The sequence below is a fragment of the Azolla caroliniana genome, unplaced genomic scaffold (assembly GCF_043228905.1).
Source record: "Azolla caroliniana isolate FFs.n. ecotype wild unplaced genomic scaffold, voAzoCaro1.0.p SCAF_1, whole genome shotgun sequence".
Taxonomy (NCBI): Eukaryota; Viridiplantae; Streptophyta; class Polypodiopsida; order Salviniales; family Salviniaceae; genus Azolla; species Azolla caroliniana.
Window position 1 is genome coordinate 250178 of NW_028230436.1, and position 25540 is coordinate 275717.

The window sequence follows — 25540 nt, forward strand, 5'->3', positions numbered from 1 at the left end:
AATTAATAATGTGCAAACACCTTACTGCGAACCTATGCTACATGTGCCACCAATTTTGTTATTCTCACAATACATTGAGAGAGCACATGTAACATCTCGTGATACAAAGGTAAAAAAAGATGATGATCTGGATGAATGTTAGGAGATATGTGATAGTGGGATAAATAGGAAAACCAGAAATTTCCTTTTAAACCTCGCAAAGATTGAAGCACCATCTTGTAAAGTTTATTGGACACCTCATTAAGCACATTATAAAATTCATCGTATGTCTAGTGTATATTCATATAATTGAATTCCATCAAGCACTCGTGTGTATATATTCACTGCTTAAATTTATGACATGTTCAGAGTAGAATAAGGTATTTTATGCTTGTATATTAAAAAGTCAATAAGAAGTTTTGTCCTGCTATGATTGGCAACCTACCACAGTGGGATTTCATTGAAAAGAACAAATATTAACAATATATCATAACTTAACATCGAATAACGAATAGTAACAAATTGTTCCACGTCACTAGCAACCCAATTGACCTCCTTAGGTTGGTTTGACAACCAAACAAAAATCGAGCTCTAAATTTGGACCATGCCATATAAGTTATACCCAAAAAGAGACCTTGATTCTTCCGGTTATACAAAATCGAGAAACCATAACACTACTCCGACGAGTTATAGTATTTGCTTGAAACATATCATTTTGGTTGTATAAATGCTAGTCAATATTCAACTTGTTTTAAGCTATAACTTAAGCATGTTAGTGATTGAGTTTGACTTTTGTACAAGTCATTAGTTTTCTCTTAATCAAATTGTCGTTAATCTTGTTTTATTGTGTAACTCTATGTTTAACTTAATGATTATGTACATGTGTGACCTGGTGTTAATCCTCTTTAAAATAATGCATTATTCATTGTTTTTACTGAATGTGCCTGTGAACATGTTGGGAAGATAGTTCACCCCATTGGTTGACACCCTCTTTCGGTTCTTTTGCCAACAATAGTGTGTCTCCCCATCCAATTTTTATAACAACAAGACAAAGTATACACCCATCCCATGTTAAGTTGGTAGGATGTTTGACTAAATAACTAAACAACAAAATTGTAAAAGGATGAGTCTTATACATGAATATGTAACATAGGGCACAGTAACAAGTTCGAATTCATGCATCATTTTTAGCTTTTTGTGTGAACTTGTTTTTATATTAAAGTATCATAGTGAAGTCATGTTCATTTCTTTCTTTTGAACATGTGATTAGGAAAACTCAATGGAAGATGTCAGTTAGTTTAGATGGGCCAAATGTCGACCTTTGAAAGGTAGAAACAAAACATAAATCATGTATCATGAGTATGCTAGAGATATGGATGTTTAATCATATGTATTAAATTAGTCGATCATTGTGAATACTTCTCAAGAGTAGGAGTACTTGAGGTCAATTCGCCAATCCCAATAGCTAATCACCTCTACAAATAATTTGCTAACCATGGGAGACGATAGTTTTAATTCTTTGAAATATTTTCTTGAAAAGCAATGCCCTAAACCTATGATTTTTCCCCAAAGTAACTAATGCTAATCGAGGCTACATCTTATCAATGTCAATGGTAGATTATACCATGTCCACAATCCATGTTATGTAAGGAACCAAAGCCACTATCTTTAGATACCAAGGTCATGATCACTAGTATCATGAACTATGTACATAATGAGCATTGCCCTTAAATATGAAGCTCATGATTTGTACCCCTAAATATGAAGGCCATAATCATTGGCCATGTTATGCAAGTGATGAATACTTCTATTTATGAATGGCGTAGTAAAGCAAGATTTTTTGTGTACCTTAAGCAACCTATAGAGATCATCGAAAACCGACTTTTTAGCTAGGGTCCACCCAAAGATAATGATGATGATAGCCATCTCTCGAGGGATTCATAATATACTAACACTTTTGTCTAGCCTATTAACTTTTTGTTTTGTAAAGCTTTATAAAAGAAAAAGGTACATTCGAAAAATATGTCTCATATTTGATTGAGCCCCCATGTTAAGAGTCGCCTTCCTAGTCCATGGAATACGTTTGTGTGGCGTGAACGACATAGATAAATATTAAGTGGACTTCAAGTACTTCCCGAGGCATCCATATTCATCATTGAGAAATATACTTATGGCTATGTGATCCAATTATGTGTAGCATCGATAATAATAAGTGTCATACTCCCTCGTGACACGACAGCCATGGCCAATGGGCACATACCCCGGGCCACCCTAACCATCATGTATGTATGTACATATTATGGGTGAGATTGTTCCATATTCCAGTTTCACATCCAGAAAAAAGAATTAAGTAGGACCGCCATCCACATTGTGAGGAGGGTCTCCGTCTAATCTTATAGTACGTAAAATTCATGTTTGTCTAGTATAACATTCGTTTTCCTACGTTGGAAAACGAATGCGAATGTTATCCAAACATTCGTGTGTGTTTTTTTAATGTTTTTTTTTTCATTTTTAGGCTTATCTACCTCATAATAAATAGTTAATCCAAAAGAATGGTATTTATCATTCTTTGATGGTATTTTTCTTTCGCGAATGCGAATGCACGTATGGTGCGTATGGTTCATACTATGGAACTTACAAGTTTATATATGTATATGTATGCATGTACGACCTTAAGGCGCACTCCCACTGAATAGACAAACACACAAACTCATTCTGTACTATAGGATTGGCGACGATGAAACCCTCACTCATTTCACGTGCTTGTCTAGATGTGGAAGGCGTCCAAGCCAATTGATTGAGAGGCGGCCACCGTCCCCAGACTTTGAAAGAGTGCAGAATCTCATCAGATTCAAGGCCTGGCCTGGCCTTATGTATATACATAGTATGTACATATGGGTGCAACCTCTTTAACACCCAACCCACTCACTCAGTCTCAACCTTTTTTACTTCGGTAGCGAATACATACATACCATTTCTATCTAGTATGTACATACACATGTGGAAAGAATGAATGTGTGTTCCCTCTTCGTCTCATGATGGATGATGTCCTTCACCTCCAAAGATACACAATGCATGCACTCATGTGACACAGCTGAATCGTGGATTGTGTGTGTGTGTGCATTTGTCTTCTTGCAAACCACAATGCCTTTGCAGCATCTACTAAACACCACCCACCTTCTTCGTCTACAAACAACGCTTACCAAAAACAAGTCAAAGAAATTTGGGTGAACTTTGACTTTGTGGCATATGATGTTAGCCAACTACAAATACTACTAGTGTTAACATTCTACACTCAATAGGATGAACAAGTTGTAAAGTTTCCCCGTAGAGACTAGAATTAGCACCTAGCCATATTGCTTACAAATGATGTGAATGAGAAAGCAAGTTTTAACATCCTTGTAAAGGGAGAACCATGCTAAATACAACCACGAGGAACATCGTTTAAAGGGGAAACTTGCAAGAGAAGAAATTACTATGATAAATATGTTCTCCGAAAAGGATTTCATGACATTTGTGCACTTAATAACCTTGTTGAACTTTAACATACTTTCTACTTTTCAAGAAGGTACATTTTTTTGGGCAACGATTATTCGAAATATATCCTTTAACACTAGATTCATATTGTATGTTTGTTTTTTGCTTTATATTATGCAAACCAACCCATCTCTTCTTTTTATCTCCCTTCCTACGTACAATTTGAGTATGCTTATATGAGCATTTCCAAGTAAATTCTATACCATGTGTAGGGGCCACCCATTCTTGTGTCCACTTGTGTTGCATTGCTTCCCAATATATATATATGTCTCACCACTAAATATTCTAGATCCTCAAAAACCATGCGTATAGTTTGTCTTTGATACAAGCTAAGAGTTTTATAATACTTATTTCTAATAACAACAACACAGCTCTAGTAGCTCAGTTGGTTAGAGCGTATGGCTGTTAACCATAAGGTCGGAGGTTCAAACCCTCCCTGGAGCGGAGATTGTTTGCTACGAATTTTTCTACGAATGATTCTCATCAATTGTAATCTTTAATGCCATTTTTTACTCTTGGAGACATGCTTTAGTAGCTCAGTTGGTTAGAGCGTATGGCTGCTTAGTTATAAGGTGGGAGCTTCAAACCCTCCTTGGCACGGAGAGGTTAATAGGCAATAGTTTGCAATGTGCATCAATTATGATCCTTAGAATTTCTAAGAACTTCATTTGTGGTTCTTGTCCTAGCTCTTTTGCTCCGATTCTCATAAGTAGGTTTTATAGTTTGTTTGTTAGAGAACTTTTATTCATAACTACCACATCTAGTATAATGATCGAACAATCAAATTTCACTATTTCATGATATACATCAATGGATTGTAATTTGTTCGTAGTCAAATAATCATACAACCAAGGAATCTTTAATCTTTTACATTCACACTCTTCTCCGATCTCAATTGAAGGCATCAACGAGATCTTTTGTTTTCAAAAGGATACATAGATTTTCTTATGACCAAGTTTAAGTCACTAAGGTGTCGACATCACAATGCAATAAAACTGCAATTATTTTCTTCATAAATGTCTCATTAGTGAATCTAGAACATTTTTAATTATGTGGCAAAGAACAAATCCTTTTCTAACTAGAGTGTAGATTCAAGGTGCAATAAAATTTTATTGAGAATTCTCCTTGATATGGTGTGTTTAAAGCCACGTCATAATTGAACGATACAAGGAAATGATGATTGAGGTATCTTTGATTTTTTCACAAAGCCATGAAAATAGCAAAGAAGGGAACAAAGCATCCTCACTACTATTATAAGATAAGTAGGGGTACAAATAACCAATCCAAGGGTGGCTTGAGTATGAGAGAGGAAGAGAGATCCCACACTAAAAATCCTAATAAAGTGGTCATACAATACAGAGCACCAAATCTAGTATATTTACTAGGGTGAGACCTTTTGGCCATTTATCAGCACTTGATGATTTGTTTCCAATTTCAAAGCATGCATGCATCCATCCCAACACAACCCCTATGCTTCAGTGAACAATAGCATGATGAGATACACCTAAAATGTACACTCAAAACATCATATAACCAAGTTCATATCAACAATTGCTCAATTGGTCATAACAAAAGAGCACCGCTGAATAGATACTATTAAAGGCAATGAAGCTTGATCTGTTTGTGTTCACAAAAAGGTAAAGTATTTGAAACTAAACAAGAAAAAAGGAAGTATCTTCTATATATGATTAAAAGATTTTTCTTGGAAACATCAGAATAACTTATTCCAAGACAACCCCCCAAGGTCCACCGAACAATACTATGCCGAGGTTCAGCCGAAATGTACATATTCAAAACATCACATAACCAAGTTCATATCAACAATTGCTCAGTTAATCCAATCATAAGAGAATTAGTCAATAGACAATAATAAAGGTAATGAAGTTGATCTGTTTGTATTGACAAATAGGTAAAATATTTGAAACGAAACACTAAAAAAGGGAGTATCATCTACATATGATTGAAAGAATTTTCTGGTGTGAGCAATGACTCAAACGTACAACAAATAGTAGCCTCTGATATTTTTTTATTCTTCATGTCTATTCAAGTTGTCACTTTTCACTGTGATGGAATAGCACTATTCCAAGATAGTCACAAAACATACTACTTGTTACTCTGATAGAAGGTTACAATTCGGAGGAGATCCTTGTTTGGAATCTTTTCTGTGTCTACAAAATAGAAATTGTCTTTGACTGCAAAGCTGACGAATGGCCGGTTCGTCTTCGGAGGCCGAATATCTTCAATCGAAATGACCTTCCGATCAAAGGTAGCTAACCAAGTTATCATTTCAAGCTCAAATTCCTTGGCACCAGGGATCCATGTCAATTTATGCACATATGGTCCTACAAACCAATGCAAGGCAGCTGTTGTAGAGGCACTAAGCAATATGATCGTGGTGGCAATCCCTCCTTTGAGTATCACCGAGATGTTAGGTGACGTCAGAAATGTAATAGCTGGACCAGTAATAACTGACAAACAACAAGACGTGATGGATAGCATCTTAACTTTCCGAAGGGTATCCGATAATGGTCCTCGGTATATCACTGGACTTGCTTTTTTCTCTTTAGAATCTGTGCTTGTCTGAGGTATCTGATATATAGCTGCTTTTGAGTATTGCATCCTTTGATGCTTCATAAACCACAATTTCTGTGAATGTAGATGCCCTTCGCTTTCATAAAAGCAAGTTGAGAAAGGGAATCTCAAACCTGATAGAACATGTCTCTCCCCAACTACGTTAGGGGAGATCAACAATTGATCCCTAGGAAACAGTTTTCCAGAGAACCTTGTTGGCCTAGTGGCACATCTCCAGATGCTCATTGCAGACAAAGAACCTTACAAAATTATTACAAATAGTTTAACAAACTATACACAATTCTAGTTATACTTTCAGCATCTTTATAAGTCATTAATGAGCAGAAATCCATAGGGACGACATGAAAATAGACATAACGATCAGAACTCTCTAGATATATCGGAATCTTAGGAATTTTGTGTTCTCTTTATTGGACATCGATGAAAAGCATTATCATACAATCATATATAAAGAAAACAATGTTTTGAGAGTTTTCCTTGTGGAAAAAGAATCCATTCGCCTTGGTTGCTTTACAGTGTCCAAGTCACAACATACCTATTAACTGCATGGACATACATCCGTTCACTTTGGTTGCCTTATGCATTCTTTCAACAATGTGTTCATCAGATTTCAGATTGCACTATGAGATATCTAGCACATGCAATATAGAAATAATATAATGAGGGCTACGAGCAGAATGACTGCTACATCCTGTATACATACTAACCATCCATAGTGCTGTAAGCAAAAACGATGACTATCTCAATTAATGGAGGAGGGGGTTATATTTTATTTTGCATAAAGGGGCAATTTAGTTTTTTTCCAATAGAAAGTTTTCATGACGTAGAATTAGAGTATTGCTCAGTGTTATCAGCTCTCTATTCTTCATATAATGATATGACAAGATAAGATTGACTTTGATATAAAATTTGTTCAATCAATAGCAGAGATTAAAGACCAGGAGACAAATTTGTTCAGTTTCGTTGGGCAAATATTGCTCTCATAAACTTTTGTCAACGTTTCTATTTACAAAAGTAACCGTATAAGAAACACTGGCAGAAAGCCTGTAAATTTAGACTGTTCGTGCACAAATAGTTTAGTTTCATCGAGAGAAGATTTACTCTAGTTAACATTTGTAACCTTTTCTATTTACGAATGTTAAACTGTGTGACTAGTTGAGTTCTACATTTCATTTCTTTTATTGTTCTCGTAGATTTAGAAAACACTTTTGAGTTGAAATCTATTGCTGGGTTTCATCCGTTGCTTTGGTCTCTAAGCCATGTTAAATACATCATTTCATTGCCCCCTTCCTTTATTTATATATTTGTTGTTTTCTGTGTGAGAAAAGCCTCACTAACACAAGAGTCTCAAAAAGTCAATCACACGATCCACTTCATCAAAATGAGCTTTGAAATTTGAAAAATTTTAATGGCCCTAAAACATTAAATCTAAACCTTAACCTTAAGCTCTAACTCTGGCTACTTGTTCATTGTCTCTCTCTCTCTGTCTCTCTCTCTCTCGCCCGTCTCTGTCCATCGGATCCATACAAAACATGCAATAGGTTTGAGACGAGTTAGAGAGGGGAATGAATACCTGCACGTGAGATCGGCATTCTGTGGAGGTTTATGGTTTGCGGAACGCTTCTTCCAGCCCTAAAACGGACTAGGAAGGGGTTTTTATTTATATATCTTTTTATACATAAGTCGTTTGGCCTTTCTACCAGTACCAGTGGGTGTCGTCTGTGTCACTCGGGAGTAAGAAAGGGTTTTTATTTAACATAATAACTTTAGGAAGTCATTTGAGCTCTAGCGTCTAGGCTCCCACAGGGGAGGGGGTATTACATACATACATATACATATGTAGTTACCAAGAAATAAACGGCCTCCCTCCACGATTAATTTTCGTGTGGTATGTATTATCCCATCCAGACCCTCAATAAATACTCGGGGGAATCTAAAACATTTCTTAATGCCAATGAATGTTTCCACCAACATAACATGACACTACAAGCAGTGCTCACACATGTAATGCCTTGGGTCTGTTCTTCACATCTTGTGAGTGGAACTGAACTTAAAATGTTTTATGACATGGCTAAGATGTGCAAGCCAATTGGTCGATCAATTGCTAAGATGTGCATAAATGTTGATTGTGCCAAATTTATACTCTAGTTATTGTTCTCATTTTCACCAAAACTAATATAAGTAAGAGTTGGTGCCTTATTGAACAAACACAAAAAATCCATTTTCCGGTACTATAAGCTCATCATCATCTATTTCTGAAATTGGCTCAACTCAACTGTTGTAATCTCCAATGTCCTTGTATGCATAAATGTAACTAAAATAAGGCACATGCATTTATATCAATACCTTATAATTCACACTTGTAATCTTGCATTAAGTCTTGAAAGATGATATCAAGAAAATATCAAATGTGACATCCATTATGTTTGGGTGTATGGAGTTTAACCTAATAGTCATAGAAACATTAGTATATGTGTTGATCAATTTTCCTTAATACAAGGGTTAGACTTGATACAAGTCCAAATTCAACATGCATTGTTGTTTTCCCTGTATGATCAAGCTTAAGATTATCAAAGAAAAAGGTTGTTTTGGACATGATTTTGTAATGGACTTTGTGGCCAAATAGTTGGCGTATGAGCAAAATGCAAGGCAACATAACCACCTAACATCCTAGCATTAGCAAATAAGCTTTGATTCATGAAAAAAACAAGATGAGATTTGTCCTGAATATTAATAAAAACATAATTTCTCACGCAAACATCAAACCATTGGTGTCAAATCATAACTAGAACATTGCGATGTTGTCCATGTTCTTGCATTCACCTTGCATTTTTCGCATTGTGTAGTCAATATTATACACACATATACGTAAATAGAGAGGGTTCTTCACAAGAAAATCGCTAATCAACAATCAAATTTTCTTTTTACGACTACTACATGTATATATCATCTTACAAGCTAATCCACGTGAAAATAAAATAAAAATCCACATGCATCACTAAATTACATATTGACAACATTTTTGACAATGTCTTTTTCTTGTATTGATTTTGCGAACAATATGTTTTTTGCGAGGCATAATGGTAGTAAAAAGTAATTCATGACAGATGCAATATGAACATATTATGATACAATTATTGACATGATCTACGACCAGGATAGAAAGAAACGATTAAGATGGTGTAGAGAATTACATTCATCTACCAAAAAAGAAGTGGAAAGTAAAGACTGATGTTAACAAACATACAATATTTGATCATAGTCATTCCTTTCAAAGATATAAGATTGAATCATAGTCATGCCTTTCAAAGAAGAATTTACAGACACAGGACAAACATTAAGTAGAGCTATGTTGAAGCATGAGCATACTTTTATCCCCTGGCTAAGATGTGTGAAATGAACCATGAAATGGTCTATTTTGGCTGTTCTTCAAATAGAGATATGATTCTTCACTGTATAACCCAAAGGATCCGAGGGACTTGCTCCTGGCCTGGAAATTTTGAAACATCTCTTTTCCTCTCTCCTGTTCAACTCTTTTTTTCTTTTTTTTTTCCAGTAATAAATCAGTAGAATCTCTAATACAATAGAAGGAAACTTACAAAGTGTCATCAGCAACAATATAATACTCTTACATCTATCATAAACAAGTGGTGCACAAAAAAAGAGCCCTTTACCTTGGAAATTCTGTTTAAATACAACACTAAAGAGTACAAACTACTTTGTAACTAAGAATAGAACTTACAATACAACATATGCTTAGAAATGATAAGAATATGACACAACCAAAATCTAAGGGTAATACTTCAAAATGCGCAATGTTCTGAAAATCGAGTTTTGTAACTGATTGCATGAAGTTAGTTGTCACAGGTTTTTTTCATGTAAAAAGGAATAGACTCCTTAAAGAAAACTGGTGTTACTTTTGTTAAGCATAAATATATGGAATACTCCATATTGATTGCCATACTATGCAATTTAAATGGCCCACATAGGTGATGCATCATATATGAAGGTATTGAGGGTGGTGTCTCATTCCATATATAAATTGTAGTCCTGTGTATGCAAGGAAGACCCACGGAAGCGTTTCTTATGGGTTAAGAATTATTTCTAATTGGGATCCTATATACCACACTATCATCCATTTTGGAGATTTATGCATCCATGGACATTAGTGGCCTCCTTAGAAAGGGTATGGTTACGATAGTTTGAGTATTCACGTAGAAGGAATGGGAAACAAATCAACAGACATTTGACAAGGAAATTTGAGCTTCATACAAATAATGTGGGAAGGAAATGCAATCGTCAAAGTGAATTCCTTGAAAAAGAACTACAAAGAAGTCAACTATGTTATTGTGCAATCTGATGGCTTTGCCTATTATTAATGAGTTGAGCTTGGATGTTACTCGCCTGAGTTTGCTCGCAAACCTTTACTTATAACATTCAATGCATCATGTGAGCATTGCAAGGTAAACAAACGTTTGCTTTGAACTTTTATAGTCTACAAGACTAGATACATACTAAATTTGAAACAGAGTTTACTCAACGGCACATATTTTATTGTTGTGCAGTAAATTTCAAAAAAGCTTTTGAAACAGTTCCTTATAATAAACTCTGGAAAGGATGAAACAAGCAGGGGATGCATACATAGTTATTTGATGGTTGCAACAGCACTTTATATGAAAAAGTAATGTCGACTCAAAACAGCATATGGGTTTTCTACTACATTTTCCAGCAAAATGGGAGCCAAGCAGTGATATCCACTCTCGTCTACGTTATTTGCTTTTGGTATATATCAGCTTGAAGGATTCATTAAGCTTGAAGCACTACATGAAGTAGTGTGTGGTCCAGTAATATAAGCATTTTCCTACAATATGAAGCTGATGTGACGTTGCGCATAACGCAGACACGATATAAAGACTTGTCAATCAATCAATGCCTCTAAGCTAAGCTTGCCAGTATCACATCAAACCATTGATGGAATAAACCTGTAGATCATTCGCCACCTTGAGACAGCATGAGCTGCATATTATTGGATCTTAAACGATTGCATATATAGTCCAACAAATTGCTGGAAAGTAAGAACATGACCTTTAATTTCTGGAAGGAGTAGAGTTACAGAAAGGAAGAATCGAGGAAGAACAGGATTCTGTAATTTTAAGTGGGTCAATCAATGTGGCTAACTAAGCTTGTGTTGTGATTCATGAAAACAATAGAACCTAGTGAAACATCATGGGCCATCTTATTAATAGTGCTCATCATTTCAGCTATCTCGATATTAATATCATCAAACCATTGTATACATAGCTGTACAAATTGCTGGAAACAGTGCCCTTTAATGCATGGGCAGTAAAAACTCTACTTTATGGAGTGGAAGTATGGAGAGAAAGCATCAAATAAACAACAAGATTTCTGTGATTTTAAGTGGGTCAGTCAATGTCGCTAAGCCTGCGCTGCTCTTGTGTTGTGATTTGCGTAAACAACAGAACCTTGTGACATATCTATCTAAATTGTATAGATTGGCCTACAGATGATGCTCATAATTTGGCTATCTTGGAATTGACATCACATAAAACCATAGATGGAGTAAATGTGTTGATCATCTCTGGCCTTTAATTATGTGCCATACAAACTTGTGACATATCTATCTAATTTGTATAGATCGGCCTACAGATGATGCTCATAATTTGGCTATCTTGGAATTGACATCACATAAAACCATGGATGGAATAAATGTGTTGATCATCTGTGGCCTTTTATTTATGTGCCATACAAACTTTACTTTAGGGAGTGGAAGTATAGAGAGGAAGCATCAATGAAACAATAAGATTTTTGCGATTTTAAGTGGGTCAATCTATGTCAATAAGATATAAGTTTGTGTTGTGATTCATGAGCAGAAGAACCTAGTGACATGTCTATTGAAACTGCATACGTCAGCCTATTGATTGTGCCCATAATTTTGGTTATCTTGGTATCAATATCACATCAAACCATTGATGTAATAAATATGTTGATAATCTGTGGCCTTTTATCCTGGGCAGCATATTATCAATTCTTAAACAGATGCATTCATAGTCAGCAAATTGCTAGAAGATGAAAAAATGACCTTTAATATATGTAGTGTAAACGAGAATGAAAGTATGGAGATGAAGCATCAGAGAGAAGGAGATAGAACGAGGTTGAAAAATTACATAAAAGACTTCTGTGATTATCTGGGAATGACCAATCAAGATGATTGCCCTAGAACGGGTCTATAGATATCTGACTACAGTCAAAAACATGTCAACACATTTGCAATTCAAAGCATGGCGAAGTCACTGTAAACCACACTAAACTACAAATATAATTAGAATTAAGCATCGAGAATTGAGTTGGGCTCTTAAAGGTTGCTTCAAAAAATGTACTGTTCGATTTAATACAAAAGAAAATGAATTACATCATAGGCGTACAGATAAAGGCATCGACAACATGCTCATTACTATTTGGCTAGCTTCAGAGAAAATATATGAGTTTGATACAACCATGCTCACATAAATTGGAGACACTTTGACATCCACTCATTTGTTACAAGAAAACTGACATCCAATCATGTGTTAATGCACCTATGTAGCAAAGATCTAGAAAAACCATTGCTCGTATCCAGACAAGTTCACATACTCTGCACATTGCGACATGAAGATGAACATGTTTGGACACGAAAAAAAAGACTATGTGCACTATGCAACATGAATATGATGGAGACAAAGGTGCATTTTGTGCTCAGTTGTCCATAAGTAGCTACATAGGGCTAGAAATATAATAGGCTATGCCTCTGGTCTTGGGGTCATATCTAGCATAACTGCTAACAGTGTCGAGATCAGTTCATGCCTTTCAAAGGCACTTGTACATGATTTGTTTCATAGGCATATTTGCCTCTGAAAGCATATGCTTCTTCGGTTCAAATCTCACTTGGACAGAAAATTCAAAGTTCTTTCTTTAGCCCCATCACTCCTACGCATGCTACACGTCAATCAAGGGCTACACAAGTGGGTTTGCGAACAGGACAGTGCAAAGGGGTTAGAATAGATTAGGAAATAGAAAATTGTTGTGCACATACACCCCATCACTCCTATGCATGCTACACGTCAATCACGAGCTGCACAAGTGGGCTTGAGAATAGGACATTGCAAAGGGGTTAGAATGGATTAGGAAATAGAAAATTCTCGTGCACATACGCCCCGGCCTTGTAGACTACAATCTCACCACTCTTGACATCAACAATTCGAGGCCATTATGCCATTATCTCATGCCACCACAGATATTTCCCTAGCTTCGGAGATGTTTCCATTCTGGGCCAAAATATGCTACAGATCTTTCAAAGAAAAAAATTACAATCTATTTTACTTGAGAATCTTACATGCATAGATAATGAGATTCTTTAGTCATACATTTTTATTCAGTTTCACTTATTCTCATTTGTCTCGAAGACTTCACAACATTTTAAGAGTAATCTCTTGTTCAGCCTTATAGGTCATTTTGGCCACTTAAAAGATGTTAATATTTCTTTCTTTCTTTCTCGCTCTGCAAAACCCAGAGAACATACACAATTGTACATGATCTGCCTCATAGGCCTGTTTTGGTCTTAGTAGAGATATAAAAATAACGATATTACTTTCTTTCTCAACCCACCTGTGAATAAACTCTATGGGTCCCCAAGGCTCATTATATATATTCCTTTTCATTTTTTCCATTAAGTTTGCTTGCCAAACGTATTATTGTATAATATCCAAGACAAGTACAGCACTACAGCTTAGGTTTCCCAAGAAACAGAGTTGTCCTTAAAAGAGCTGCTTAATAAATCTGCCATATAACATTACTTTCCTTTAGAAAACACTTAAGAAAAAGGCATACCTCTTGTCAATGACACCATGATGAACCTTAAATGTGCCCATTTTGAAATCCTCCACATACTATAGCATAATAAAAGTGAAGAACTTAGAAATTCTTCAAGCTTAACTTTGTTTTCACAACAATATTACAGGAAACCATTACCAGTTTCAAAGCCACTTGTATAGAAGAGAATGCAAGTTGATCAAATGGGATCTCATGAATATTGAATAGAGCGCATTCGAGTGTTTCAATGCCAGGAGAAAAGTGAGGTTTCCTTAATTTTGCCCGAAAAAGAATGTAACTCTGCTCTGCATACAAATTACAATTTTTGTTAATCAATGTAGTGATAATACAAAGCCGATTGGAGAGTCTGAATAACCAAGGGCCTTGAGCCCAAGCATCTCGCAAGTTGCAGGATGTCCAAATATAGATATAAACTTAATTATTGCTTAATATGTCTAGTTTCACACAGAGTTTTGACTTTCATTAAACCTTAATGTCCAGTATGTTACAATGCATCAATTGTATGCTGAAAATATAATAAATAATACATCGCAATGAATCTTAAGGTTGTGTAAGTGATGAGAAAAAGACAAGCCAATGCTATATCTACCATTAGCCATTTACATATGCATCCACGCAAATGAAGACCACATAACATTTTGCTCTAAGAGAAATTCTTGTTCAATAGATGAAAAATATTCTGACCGTACATCAATCAATCAAGAGTATCCAATCAATTTAAAGACGGGTCTTGACCTATAGCAGACACACTTAACAGTTCTGACCTCTAACAAACACACTTATAAGTTCTCTGACAAAAGAAAAATAATAAAGCCAGCATTAAGATGTGAGCGCATAAGCCCACAGCCAGCTTTCTGAAGTGCTGATGAGTTATAACCTGACCAATCCGAGGGATATCCAATTGAGCAAATGGTGCCTCAACCTCAACCTCAGCTTTTGCCTCCTCCCATGTCTCCCTAATTGCTCCTTCAATTGCAGATTCCCCGAGTTCCATATATCCAGCAGGAAGTGTCCTGATCAACAAGTAGTTAGCCAGTGAAAATGAAGCACAGTAAAAAATTGTCACAAAATTCTGAAAAGTGCAAATACCATAATCCATAGGATGGTTCGATGCTTCTTCTGCATAAAAGAACTTTATCTTCATGTGTCACCAAGCAACCGACCACCTGCAAACAGGATAAAGTTTTTCTTGGATCGTATATAGGACTCTATTTCTTCATTTCTCACACAAAATTACCATTTTTGGATTTTGATAGTGTATAAGTCCACAGAAAGTGCAGACAGCTCTGTGTTTCTCCTCTCCAGCAGGTATACGTTGTTCAGTGGGAGCCCCACATGCGGGGCAGAAGCTGATTTTAGGGCCAATGACCTGAATTTGCAAGAAACATAATTAATCAGGAGACTGGTCATGGTGCCATCATCAAGCTGAACGCTAACTTTTCTAAGAGTCTTAAAATAACGGATATACATATATGAATACTACCCAATCCCCAACCGAATATGTGTGTAAAATATAATTTGTATATAGCTTACGTGAAACGAGCACTATCACATCTGAAAGAATCAGAGATTACCACTATGGGAGCCCCCTACAAACACCCCCTATAACCCATTCATATTTAAACCTTTATATTAGCCTACCTTCTAAACCATTTTTTAGCACACCCTATTTTTGGTCCATAGTTCATATGGGTACCTCTCCAAAAACCCAAACCAACCATCACTATGTATGTCTCCCTCCCTTTGCTGCACTTTTGTAACCTCAAGGTTCTATTTTTTTTTCGTCCCAGGGTTCAATTTTGTTTTTTGCTCTCCATGATAAGATAACGTTTTCAAATATAACTTCTATATTTTTTCGTCCCAGGGTTCAAAATTGTTTTTTGCTCTCCAAGATAAGATAACATGTTTCAAATATAAAATCTATAGAATATCGGGTCTCACAGGCCATTTACACCATTGTGTGTATATTTCCAATGGAATTCAACAGTATCATTTTCCTTCAATCTTTTACACCATTGTATGCATATTTTCCAAGAGATACCATTTTTTCCAATATTTTGAACTATCCTATGCACATTTTAATATATGATACAAAACGTTGAGAGTACTTACTTTGACATTTGAGTTCTTCTGCTGAGAAGCTTCAGATGAAGAGCTACAAGCAGAAGGAGAGGCATATCGCACAGATAGGCTCCGTTCAAAAAACTCTGCATTTCTTCTGAAGATTGGCGAAGAGGAGAATCGGTGCTTATTGGCAACGAAAGAAGAATGGAAGTAGAAAGACAGACGAGAGTTCCTGGCTAAAATACACGAACCCATCTCTCTCTGATCGATCCTCTCAATTCTAAATGAACCTCGTCTGGCAAATGAATGATTCTCTTAGTCTGCTTTGATGTTCTTCAACTCACTTTACTACGGAGAATAAGTTTTCTAATGGTTCTAGTCCAAAGGATTGTGACACCATCGGTAAGGCAAAGATCATGGACCCATGCATCCCGCACTCACCGGTGTCTTCTAGTATATTTATGTGCATATTGAGATTCGAACTTGATGCATCCAGCGTTCATATGAAGCAAAAAATGAAGCCTTCACACGTCACACATATTGCTTTCAAGTTCTTCATCTAGAAAGAAGATACATACTTGAAGGGGTAGCATATATTGTGTACTGCGATTCAAACTTGATGCATAGAGATTGATACGAGGGGAAAAAAAAGGAAGCCTTCACACGTAGCATATATTGCCTTCTCTATCTAGAGAGGAACTTGATGCATATAGCTTTTATATGAGGAAAAAAAATAAGCCTTCATAGGTAGCATATATTGTCTTCTTTATTAGAGGGGAACTCGATGCATATAGCCTTAATACAAAGGAAAATAGAAGCTTTCATAAATAGCATACAATACCTTCTCTTTCTAGAAAGGACATACTCCAAAAGGCAATTTTGTTGGGTACTTTATTTTTTGGGATGCTTGTTTTGTGATCTCATAGTCGTAGGGGTATTCCATTTGACAACCTAGGGGTTAGTGTTAAGTATCCAAGATGTCAAGGGTATTCAAGGATTGGACTTATGAAGGTGTACCCTTTCTAGGCTAAAAACAAGGGCTTCCTTGATTTGAGTGGGAAACGCTAACAAAGCCCTAAAAACTACTAAAAGCTAATTTCACTATATGTAGGCTTGCACTTGCCACGAGTATTGCTCCGTAAAGTTAACAAAGAAAGATAGTGGAAATTTGAGTGAGTGATCTCATGTTTCAAGATAATATGTTTCTTTATCATGTGTTGCATTTCACAAAGTTTTGATGTTCTAAATGTTTATTTGGGTGCACAAGACTAGCGAAAAATGTTGAGATTTCCAGAATGTGGTGAAAAAGAAATCGCAACAAACCATTAGATGGGCATGTGATCCAACATTGAGATGGATATAATGTATATTGAGGAAGTTTTGAGAGGTAAGTGTTGGTCATGTTGTTCTTCGATTCCACAAGTACCCCAACAATCAAGTAAATTGGAGAACTATGAATACTTAATGTGGACGTTTTGAGAGGTAACTAGTATGAAATTTAGGAGAACATAATTTGTGTTGAGCGAGCAAGCTCAACATGGGCCAGACCGGTTGGACAAGCAGGTAGGCCAGACCGGAATCAATCCGGTTGGCTACACCAACTTAGGCTAATAAGCCTAAACTCCGGACTGAGTTCCGGACCGGATGCCGAATCGGTTGAAGAAGCCAAATACCGTATCTGGATGATGGACCAGATGTCGAATCCGGACCGGATGACAGAGCGACCGTGAAAGCCGTTTGGAACATCACACATGCCAATTAGACCTACTTTATTAAACAGGTCCAACGTAGGCAATTAGTGTCAAATGCTCTTTTAAGAGCATTGAAGTACATGTCGATACTTCTTAACGGCCCTGACATATGAGTTTGTATATATAAAGTGCACATAAGCACTATGTAAGTGATTGAGCATCTTTTTGTATATATAGTTTTTTGTTGTTTGCTCACTCAATCTCACTCTCTCTTGTACTTTGTGTTCTGTGTTAACGAACTATTCTGTTCAATTTCCAAATAACTGACTGACTGTCGGTTCATAAGCTTCTGCACTTAACTTTTTACAATTCGGTTTTAAGGTTGTTTTTATTGGTCAAATAGCCCAATAATTAAGTAATCAATGCTAAATGGCTAATTGTAGGGTAAGAACTTGCCATATAAACTCCTTTTAATATTCATGTCAACTCCCTAATGAGATGTTGCCAATGTTTCTCATTTGGTTTAAGTTGTTTCCCACCCAAATGCAAGATGTGGATATCAAGGCAACCTTTAAGTCGATAGTAACAGGCAAACATAGGCTTCATGAACCACCATTGACATGCTCAACAACGTGATGAAGAGGATTTTAGATATGAACCAAAACTAATAACCCAAGCCCCTTCAACATGCATGGTTTGCCCAAAGCCAATGAATAAATCAAAGTAATATATTGACGTTATTAGAGATATGTACTAATGTAAGCAAAGGATAAGGATAAACGATAGATCTAGATAGAGAGGAGAGAGAGAAAGAAGGGTGTCGATCCACCCGACCACCCCCGAGTGAAGGGATCGAGACAAACTCGAGCCTCGATCGGCGTCCCATATCACCGCCATGGCGTCGAGTCGTACCTGTTGTTGGCGTGCTTGCTACAAGAGTTGACCCACCACAAAGAATAGAGTCTCGACGTAGTCAAAAGATGATGAAATGAGGGTAGCTAGGCCTCTTTATTTATAGCGATACCCAAGGCCCCCATGCAAGTTCACACTTGGCCTAATGGGTTGTCTCAATCCCGAGGATTAAAAGTAATCCTCCCCTTCTTTACACTCTCGTTTAACCCTCACACTTATCCACGTGAATAGAATACTACGGTAAATTCTCACCACGGGATATTATATGGTCATGCCCATGACAGACATTGTGGAATCAATGTACTCCAAGGACATCATCCATGGCTACAATGTATCGAGGGCATGCTAAACGGGAACAATGGTAACATAACAAACAATTACATGCATGATCATGAATATAAGGTGATAGTACCAATATGGTATGACTATCCTAAGAAAAAGATGACCATGATATAGGAGGGTGGTTGTTTTTTGGCTCAAGAGCAATTGTATAGCTTTGTGCCTAATATATGGACGGGTTCACATGTGCCATATATTTAAATACCTCGAGCATCATAAAAGAGCAAATTTTCAAAACCTTAAACAAGATTCATTGCATTGCAAGAAATAACACGTGTGAGAATGGGACATCTTTAGATAGGCACACATTTGTGAGTCAGTCTTTTAAACTTAGACCGCTCATCGAATATCTTTAGTGGCAAGTAGAATCTAAAGCTATGTGATATATATCCCAAATAACCCAACGAGTTGTTAGTGAACAATATAAAGGTGTGTAGTATCCAAATTTGTCACGTTATTTTTGAATTCCTCTTGACACGTCCAACATGAGGTGATGGTTACGAGAGTATATAAGGTTCATTTTCTAGATATTTGAAGGCTCAAGAACAATCAGTGCAAGCATAAAAATATATATTATGAGAGAGCGAGGTGAAATGCGTTTCACTTATAAAGCATACAAGTACAAGTCTGAAGCTACCCAGAACATTTATTTGGTCTTATTTTGTGGCTCTATGGTGCTTATAGGTGCTTAGAGCTCACACTATGGTACGACAACATCGATGTACATTTCCTATGCAATGCAGTTACACAATGTGTTCGTGCAAGAACTTTAGGTACAAACATACATATTTCACAATTAGGTGACACATACGCCTCAGTGAATTAGTTCTTTTGAGTTACATGAACCCAAGTCACTTTGAGTAAGTTTGTCTCACTTATCTACGAGCTAAAAACACATGAAAGTGTGAGAGAACTAGGTCACCCATAATACCCTCTCAAGCAAGCATATTTCTCATGGGTATGATGAACTAGAATTGCCCCCCCCCTCCCAGCAAAACATAAAAGAGGGGTCAGCCAGCCAGCCAAAACTAAGGAGGAAGACCACAAGAAGAAGTGTGAACCAAGCAAGCGACCATCTTCTTTCTTACAAACGAAGAAGCCCCCCCTCCCTTTCTCTCTCTCTTTCTCTCTCTTTACGAAATAAGAAGAAGGAACTCAAAGTCCCGTCTTTACACCGACAGCAGAGAGCAGAGCGCCTGAGACAGACCCAAAACCATGGCTGCACTCGCTATGAGCGAGGCTGATATCTTCGATGACTCTGGAGATGATTTCTCTTCCATGTCAACTGAAGATTTTGTTCGTGGTAGCCGTTTGCTCGATCAAGAGATTCGAGTGCTAAAGGTATGCAGTTTTATTTTCTAGGGTTACTAGAGTGATTTTCGGATGTTTTCTTTCTCTTTCCTTTTAGCTTGTAAATGTAGATCTTTGGTTTTTTGCTTTATGATGCTCATTGTTCAGTATGGTGCGAATGTTTAAGCCTAGTTTGGATAGTTTTGTGGAATCCCAACAATTTCTGAGACGATAAAACTTTCAAATACCGAACTTTTTTGTGCAATCTGATGGAAGTTCTGAGAGTTTTTGTGCTTTCTGATGTTCATTTCCGAGTACTTAGAAATGCTAACCTAGGCTGGAGGGTTTCGTGTGACTCTACAGAACATTATTCTCTTACATACATACATACATACATACATACATACATACATATATATATATTTCCATCAGAACAAGAAATGTGATGCTTTGTGATCCATTGTTTTGGGAAACCTAGTTTGAAGAACCTAAGTTATCGGCCCTTTTTTTAACACGAAAAATTTACCTCTTTGAGAAACAATGCAATTTCTGTTATAGTATTCTGGTGCGATGTGTGTGACTCCTGTTTCATGCTTTCTGGTAATGCTGCCATGCTTGGAAAGTATTTCTGTTGGCATTATCTACCTACGAGATCATCTCGAATAATTTGAGAAGTGTAGTTTAATGTCAATTCTGAAACTCTGAGAGTTTTTACTTATCTTTCAGAAACAATACAGTATGTGCAAACCTCAGACTGATGTCTCTCTTACTTGTGATGGTAATGAGGAAATTAACCTTTAGAAAAACGGAAAATTTGATAGAGAGAACAAAGTAGCAATAAGCTTTAAGAATTGAAAAGAACTGTATGATAATATTAACGAGAAATGGTTGATTAAAATTGATGATAGCATGTTAATTATAGTTTTTTTCCTAATTGTAAGGATTTTCAAACTAGGCTTTCTGAAAAATTGATTGTCTCTTACACAATAATAAAACTGGCAAATTTGCTAAAAGTAACACTTGTTTGAAAGAAAATGGAATTCCTCTGTCTCTATATTTCATCAGCTTGTATGCATGGCAGGAGGAAACAACACGGATTGCTTTAGAACTGGATGCCTTACGGGATAAGACCAAAGAAAATCAGGAAAAGATCAAGTTAAACAAGCAGCTTCCATACCTTGTGGGCAATGTGGTCGAGGTTTGTAGGATCTGGTTTTCACTGTTTCACTGTTTCAATTTGTAACAATTGTAATTTTTTGTGGATTAATTACTCCACTTTTTATCTGTATATATATCATTGCTGAAATTTCACCTGCACACTCTTATCTTCTTGCTTTCAGATATTAGATGTAAGCCCAGAGGATGAAGCAGAAGAGGATGGGGCAAATGTGGATCTTGATTCTCAACGAAAAGGAAAATGTGTTGTTTTGAAAACATCTACTCGTCAAGTAAGACTCTGGTCAAATTAAGACAACATGATATTATATTATCGACATCTCATGGATGTGTTGTATAGAGTAAAAAACTGGAATATTCTTGAAATATTTCATGAAAATATTTTCAGTTGCTTAAATTATATACATAATGCAATATAAGCACTGATGACATGATTGCTGTGAATTTGAGGAGACAATGCAGAAATCCTTATGTACCTGTTTGATGTTGTCACATCTTGAAGGGGTTATGCTTCCTCTGGAAATCTCCAGGCCATGTTATTGGTACCTTTACCTTTCTAAGGGGAGGAAAATCTTGGTTTCACTGTTATTTGGAAGCTGAGTTGGAAGAACATAGCACAGTGTTGCGGCTAGTTTTTGCTATGTGGAAGTATTTTCTAAGTGTGATGACCTTTAGTTAAATTTGAATGAACTGTTTTCAGTAGTATGAGAATGATAACCTATATGTATGTGGGCAAGTTGTGTTTGTACTGAGGTCATTATCTTGATTTGTGGTGCTTGACTGTTTACATACATTCACGTTGCATGTCTATATATAAATGGATCTCTCTCTTTCTCTATATATAATATATAGCTCAATCTTCTAGCTGTCTAAATTCTTCTTTTTGCAAGCCTTCCTTTATAGCCATCATTTCTTCTATATAGTGTAGCTTTTCTAATGTTCATCACTCTCATATTAGAAGCACATATTTCTGTTTCTATCAATGTGAAAATTCGATGTAGATAGAAATTGTGAAGCAGCTAATAATATGTATGCTGGCCATTCCTTGAGATGGTCCATGGACACTCAATGGCATAGATTTTCACTCTCATAAAACACATTGTTTACTAGATATTGACATTTTCTTCTTTCATCTCTCTCTCTCTCTCTCTTTATCTTATCAATGTGTTACTCTTTTCCACTCTATGGAGGAGTATTACTTTAATATTTACAGAGTATTGCTTACTTATTTTTTTGATTTGTTGTTCTCAAAGACGAGACAACACTTAAGATGTAATCTCTTGTTTGGTCTTATAGGCCATTTTGGCCTCTTAAAAGACGTTAATATATCTTTCTTTCTTTCTTCTCTCTCTCATAATCTCGGTCACCTACAAATGCATATGATTTGAAATTGCAGGTCTAGAATGATAATCACTAATAACTCATAGAGTTGTATGATATATTTTTAGCACTCCTGATTCTTTCCAGCTTATCAAGAAGTTTGGTGGGTGATTAGTGAAGCATAGAAGAGAGAATTCACCCGCTCTCAGATAACATAAGCATGTCATTGTCATGTAGAGAGGAGAGTTTAAACTCATCAAAGGATATTGGAAGATGACCATTGAAGCATAGAAGAGAGATATGTATCCACTCTCCTAGGAACATAAACATGTGATAGTTAAGAAAGAGAGATCTTTAACAAACTCCTCTGTAGAGTGGAAAATACAGCTCTGTACAGTGCTCTGTTACATTGAGGCTTTTTGTGCTGGCAATTTGTTTTTTGCTCTGACAGTGTTGATATGTTTGCAGACTATATTCTTGCCAGTTGTTGGTCTGGTAGATCCCGACACATTGAAACCTGGGGATCTGGTCGGTGTGAACAAAGACAGTTATCTTATTCTAGACACACTTCCATCTGAATATGATTCACGAGTAAAAGCCATGGAAGTGGATGAGAAACCAACTGAAGACTACGGTGACATTGGTGGACTTGAAAAACAGGTGATTCTGGCTTTGGATGTTCCTAAACACTTAAACACTTGATTGATGACCAAACATAAAATAGATTCTTCGCAAGGCAATTTTATGGGGTACATCTAATAATATATTTTTCATTAAATTGTGATAATAAACTACACTAAATTGATCAACTCTTGGGCTTGTGTTGTAATTATGATTCTTTACCTCCTATACTTTATGCTCTCCTTGGTTGGCTTGATGAATGGGCATTCCATCATATTCCTGAAAGTCTTTCTTTCCCTTCTCATTGTAATCTATGTCTATGCTCTTCCTCAAGAAACTTGTCTAATTTGTTGCTGTATTTGTGGCCCTTTTATCCTTAGATTCAAGAGCTAGAAGAAGCAATTGTATTGCCAATGACACACAAAGAGCGTTTCCAAAGTTTAGGTATCCGTCCACCAAAAGGTGTACTTCTCTATGGTCCTCCAGGAACAGGAAAAACATTGATGGCGAGAGCATGTGCAGCACAGACTGATGCCACATATTTGAAACTTGCTGGACCTCAGCTGGTGCAGGTATGAGACCTTCTTCTTATCAAAAGCTTATGAAGTCTTGTCTATATCAGTGCCATTATCTAATATTAGCTCTTTATTTCAGATGTTCATAGGTGATGGTGCTAAACTTGTTAGGGATGCATTTCAACTTGCTAAAGAGAAAGCTCCTTGCATTATCTTTATTGATGAAGTTGATGCTATTGGAACAAAACGCTTTGATAGGTAATGCCAAACTAGAAAAATCAGGCTAATTGTGTTTGTTATTGTGCTGAATCTGTTTCTGACACGTCTTGGCAGTGAAGTTAGCGGTGATCGAGAAGTTCAAAGAACAATGCTGGAACTCTTGAATCAGCTCGATGGGTTTAGTAGTGATGACAGAATCCGGGTGAGTAATTGTGAATAGTTTTATAATGAACACACGTCAGCTCCATTGCCTGAGACGTGAATCTACAAACTTAAAATTTCAAAGTACACACTTTACTTCTACAACATCATATGTTGTATATTTGGGTTGTAGAATTTTAGTAAAGTAAGCTCATGAATTTGTAAGCAATACCCCATCTTATAAGCACTTGTCTTTGTGTTTGGATCTTGATAGTAAGCCATTAATAGTTGCCTAACATCTATTTTCGGACTGTGGATTTTACAGGTAATTGCAGCCACTAATCGTGCTGATGTTTTGGATCCTGCTCTAATGAGATCTGGGCGGTTAGACCGGAAAATTGAATTTCCACATCCTACAGAGGAAGCACGAGCAAGAATCTTGCAGGTTTTTTTTAACTTTACAAGTTTTACTGAAGCTGCATCTGTTGTATAACATATATTACCCCTCTGTACAATCAAAACATTTAACGTGAGTGATGCTTACAGATACATTCTAGAAAGATGAATGTGAGGTCAGATGTAAACTTTGAAGAGCTTGCTAGGTCTACTGATGATTTTAATGGAGCTCAACTCAAAGCAGTGTGTGTAGAAGCTGGTATGCTTGCCTTACGCCGCGATGCGACTGAGGTAATGAAAGCAAATATATGGTGCAAAGAATTTTCTGTTGCTTTTCTCAATTCAAAAGACATGATGAATATTGATTAACTTAAAAAAGTACACTTCAAAAAGTGTGCACTTTTAGGCCGAATAATAAAAATATGATCTTATTAATTACAGGTTATGCATGAAGATTTCAATGAGGGTATAATCCAGGTGCAGGCAAAAAAGAAGGCCAGCTTAAATTACTATGCGTAATGCAAAGTTTTGCATCACCTCAATGTGCTCTTAACAATGTTCCGCATCATTTAAGATTTATAACCTCAGACTAAATGTAGACCTAGGTTGAAGTAAATTGGCAAAATAGGATGTCTTGTCCTTGATTGATGTTTACTTGAAATGATGCAGTCCATAGAGATGAACTTCAAATATTTTTAGAAGCTCATTTTCAAGCATAAACATTTAATATCCTGCTGGATTTTGGAGCTTTAGAAAAGTGGATATTTTTTTATATAAGTTGCTGATCTATTTTATTGCTCATTATTGTTGATACCCTTAATTGTGTATAGTTTGCAATGAGTGCTGATGGTGGTGTGTTTG

At 36.4% G+C, this 25540-nt stretch overlaps 3 protein-coding genes and 1 non-coding gene across 5 annotated transcripts; 2 read left to right on the forward strand and 2 right to left on the reverse strand.

The window, feature by feature from the left end:
- The first annotated feature begins 3886 nt into the window (after nt 1–3886).
- On the forward strand, nt 3887–3960 carry TRNAN-GUU (transfer RNA asparagine (anticodon GUU)). Its single transcript has one exon. It is a non-coding gene; the product is annotated as a tRNA-Asn (tRNA).
- Nucleotides 3961–5261: 1301 nt separating this feature from the next.
- LOC147868066 (uncharacterized) lies at nt 5262–7777 on the reverse strand. The gene is made up of 2 exons (XM_087314847.1): nt 7682–7777; nt 5262–6347 (listed from the first exon to the last, which is right to left on the reverse strand). The coding sequence occupies exons 1-2, from the start codon at nt 7698–7700 to the stop codon at nt 5620–5622; spliced, it is 747 nt and encodes a 248-aa protein (XP_087170973.1). The 5' UTR covers nt 7701–7777; the 3' UTR covers nt 5262–5619.
- Nucleotides 7778–9267: 1490 nt separating this feature from the next.
- On the reverse strand, nt 9268–16428 carry NUDX23 (nudix hydrolase homolog 23). Of its 2 annotated transcripts, none has more exons than XM_087314859.1 (7): nt 16108–16427; nt 15233–15364; nt 15085–15161; nt 14873–15008; nt 14134–14274; nt 13993–14051; nt 9268–9598 (listed from the first exon to the last, which is right to left on the reverse strand). In XM_087314859.1, exons 1-7 carry the CDS (start codon nt 16312–16314, stop codon nt 9538–9540), a joined length of 813 nt encoding a protein of 270 aa, XP_087170985.1. In that variant the 5' UTR covers nt 16315–16427; the 3' UTR covers nt 9268–9537. The 2 variants fall into 2 exon arrangements, with proteins under 2 accessions (XP_087170985.1, XP_087170993.1); XM_087314867.1 differs by having other exon boundaries at nt 9525–10603; nt 16108–16428.
- A 3700-nt stretch (nt 16429–20128) lies between these two features.
- LOC147868068 (26S proteasome regulatory subunit 6A homolog) lies at nt 20129–25488 on the forward strand. Its single transcript, XM_087314879.1, has 10 exons — nt 20129–20342; nt 21373–21489; nt 21632–21739; nt 23256–23447; nt 23789–23980; nt 24063–24181; nt 24257–24344; nt 24609–24728; nt 24830–24970; nt 25121–25488. Exons 1-10 carry the CDS (start codon nt 20217–20219, stop codon nt 25196–25198), a joined length of 1281 nt encoding a protein of 426 aa, XP_087171005.1. The 5' UTR covers nt 20129–20216; the 3' UTR covers nt 25199–25488.
- Nucleotides 25489–25540: the final 52 nt, after the last annotated feature.